Source organism: Phalangium opilio, unplaced genomic scaffold (genome assembly GCF_054372755.1).
Source record: "Phalangium opilio isolate 3A_F unplaced genomic scaffold, DU_Popi_V2 ptg000059l_1, whole genome shotgun sequence".
Taxonomy (NCBI): Eukaryota; Metazoa; Arthropoda; class Arachnida; order Opiliones; family Phalangiidae; genus Phalangium; species Phalangium opilio.
This window is the reverse complement of record NW_028324176.1, coordinates 1,170,827-1,173,793: the sequence shown is the minus strand read 5'-3', so window position 1 is coordinate 1,173,793 and position 2,967 is coordinate 1,170,827. Positions and strand designations below refer to the sequence as shown.

The window sequence follows — 2,967 nt, the reverse complement described above, 5'->3', positions numbered from 1 at the left end:
GGTTCAATTTGGAATATGGTGGCTGATAAGGCCCCAGCTATGTGTAGCGCCTAATCAAGGGTTCTGACATGCAATTATTATGAAAAATCTTCAGGATGACGATGAATATGTATGAAATGCTAGAGATCTGTCTAAATTCTAATGTTAAACAACAGTAGAATGTATAAACCCCTTATTAAATCATATTCTCTAATCAACATGCTGAGAATAACAGCTTAGAATTACTTTTCTTTCTTTCAGAATTTAGGGCAATGATTTTCATGTGGCCATTTTTAGTTCAGTTTCGTGTGACCTTAACTGTAATATGATGGACAATAAAATCATTTTTAGTTAAAAGCGAAGAGGCCTATTTTTTTCTAGCAAAGAGAGCGAACGTGTTTGAACACGTTTTGCAAGGATCCGTTAGTTGGGGTTTGTTGTTAAGGAACAGAGACGATTGGGCCCCATTTCTAATTAAACCGAAATTATGTAACCTTGGCACACTTAAAGCATTTTAGTTATAGTTACCATATGACCTCTTTCATGGTATTGTTGAATAGACATTCGAGTCTAGACACGATGTAGGTTAGGGAAAACATCCTAGGCCAGTTTCGTGCGAAACTTAACGGTAATATGTTGAACAATAAATTCATTTTTTAATTTAAAGCGTAGAGGCCAATTTTTTTCTAGCAAGGGGCGCCAAGTCTGGGCACGTTTATTTTTGTAGGTTGGGATAAATTTAACTGTGATATATGCTGAACAATAAAATCAATTTATAGTTAAGAACCATAGAGGCCTAATTTTTCTGGCAAGTCTAGACATGATTATATAAAAACTTTACATCCTGGGTGAGCTCTATTACGTGTAATCTTAGGTTTTGTATATTGTTAAGGACATAATAATCTAGAGGGTCCGTGATTTAGCGTCATTACAACCCGGATTCTCTATACTATAAATACGAAAATTTACCCAATACAAAAATCACTCTCAACCTAAACACTGACGAATAACTTTAAACCTGACGATACCAAACTTTCGACATGTGAGTATAATGTTTTTTCTCCTGAAATCATAGACTAAGTTTTTTTGGTTTTTAGGGTGCCCAATCCTATACTTCCTGGTGATGAGGTGTTCGACTTTCTCAATCCGCCCTCACCAGTTGAACCTCTAGAAGAAGAACCATTTCCCTTAGCGGAACTAGAGGATGGGGATGAGGGGGAGGATGGGGAAGCCCTTCCTGAGGAGGATGATGAAGTTGTAGCCTCTTTGGATTGTAATATCCAGCGGTAAACATTCCATGTTTTCTCCTATTTTTGGTAGCTATATTTCTCCCGTAAAATTTGAACAGGATCTTAGCCCAGATCCACTCTTCAACCGCTGAAGATACTACGACCACCGCCGAAGAGATTAGGGTTGAAACTAATTATGTTAACGAGGCCCTAGGTCAGGCACTGCTGGAGTTTATGGTATTCCCAGTAGAACCTATTGGAGAGGAACAGCCCTTAAACATAGCAAATTGTTATTCTGGCTCGTAAGTTATTTAGTTTTTCATTTTTAAGACCATCTCTAATATCTTTTTTCTTTACAGTCTCAATACGGCCATCGTGAAATTTTTTAAAAGGAGAGCCAGGATATACAGAGAGGCCGAAGGGTCGGATGATGGCGCTGGCGTGATTGATGAAACGTCCATTAGGATGGCCATCATGCTCGACATACCGAGAATGAAACTGTTCCTCGACAAAGTCGCCTACGGGGTACTGGCCCAACAGATGGTAGACCTAGGGCTTTTCCGTTAACCTACATATCCGCGCCTCGGAGGGCTATTAAATTTCCCGCCCCTAGCCCCCAATGGTAAGAAACAGTTTTTGTATATTGTAAGGGGGGTAAAGAGAGTCTAGGTTTAAACGGTTCCCTCTCTATACTATAAATACGGAAAGTTTCCCAATACTAAAATCATTCTCTCTTTAGCTTCGGACAGAACATCATCCACCATTATCATGTGAGCATACTGTTTTTTTCTGAAACCACGGAGAGACTAACTTTTGAACTTAATAGGGCGTACAGTCATATTGACGATGTTCTTTTGTACACGGACGACGAGGAGGACCCGAGACAAAATTTTCACGAGCGGCAACAGCGTCATCCACCCCCACATCAACCCCAGGAAAACCCGCCGAGAGTAAATGAACATCTGCCAAATGATTGCAGTCTCTTCAGGTAAAGTCTCTATATTTTTTAAAACTTTAATGGCTATATTCAAACATTTTTATAGGATCCTTGCTGATGTCCATAAGGACTTAGTGAGGATTCGCGCGGAGAATCTCGGACATGGTTTTGATCTCCGCGAGGATGATGTTGTCTTCCGGGAGTTGAGTTCTCGACTCATACCATTCGCTGACATAACACCCACTCCCGGAAACCCTATGCCGGTTTACGTTAACACGTCTCGCTCGGGCTCGTAAGTTAATTAGCATTATTTTTTTAAAGATGGATCCCTAATATCTTTTCTTTATTTTTAAACTCAATACCGCTATCACCGACTATTTCAGGGGGAGAGCGGGTACCCGATATGAGGGAGTCCTAGACCGGCATAGGCAAAAACGTTTCCTCAGAGCTGTAGCCAATGATGTTCATTTACAGACCGGCCTTTAATATTTGTAAATATATATTAATACTTTACTCGAACAAATACTATGTGTAAATATATAAATAAAAACATGGTAAAATTATTCAATGCTTCTTGCTTGATACATACAAAGAGTAACGCAATATAGCCCCGCTTTAAAAAAAAACGAGAGAGAGATTTACTAGAGATCGAAACCCCCTGTACATGTATCAGAGGGAGAGATTTACTAGAGAGAGGGAAAGTACATTTCAGTACGGAGTTGACCAAAGGCGAGAGATCGCGCGCAGGCTCGTACCTGGGAACCTAGCTAGAGAGGGGGAATTCAGTAATACGCGGGAGAGGCCAGATTGCGCGCTAGAGAG

The 2,967-nt window shown here is 40.3% G+C and overlaps 1 protein-coding gene across 1 annotated transcript; it reads left to right on the top strand.

Moving 5' to 3' along the window:
• Positions 1 to 510: 510 nt before the first annotated feature.
• Positions 511 to 2,357, top strand: LOC149667269 (uncharacterized). The gene is made up of 4 exons (XM_089841385.1): positions 511 to 560; positions 1,077 to 1,265; positions 1,328 to 1,510; positions 1,568 to 2,357. The coding sequence occupies exons 1-4, from the start codon at positions 511 to 513 to the stop codon at positions 1,773 to 1,775; spliced, it is 630 nt and encodes a 209-aa protein (XP_089697511.1). The 3' UTR covers positions 1,776 to 2,357.
• The last annotated feature ends 610 nt before the right edge of the window (positions 2,358 to 2,967 follow it).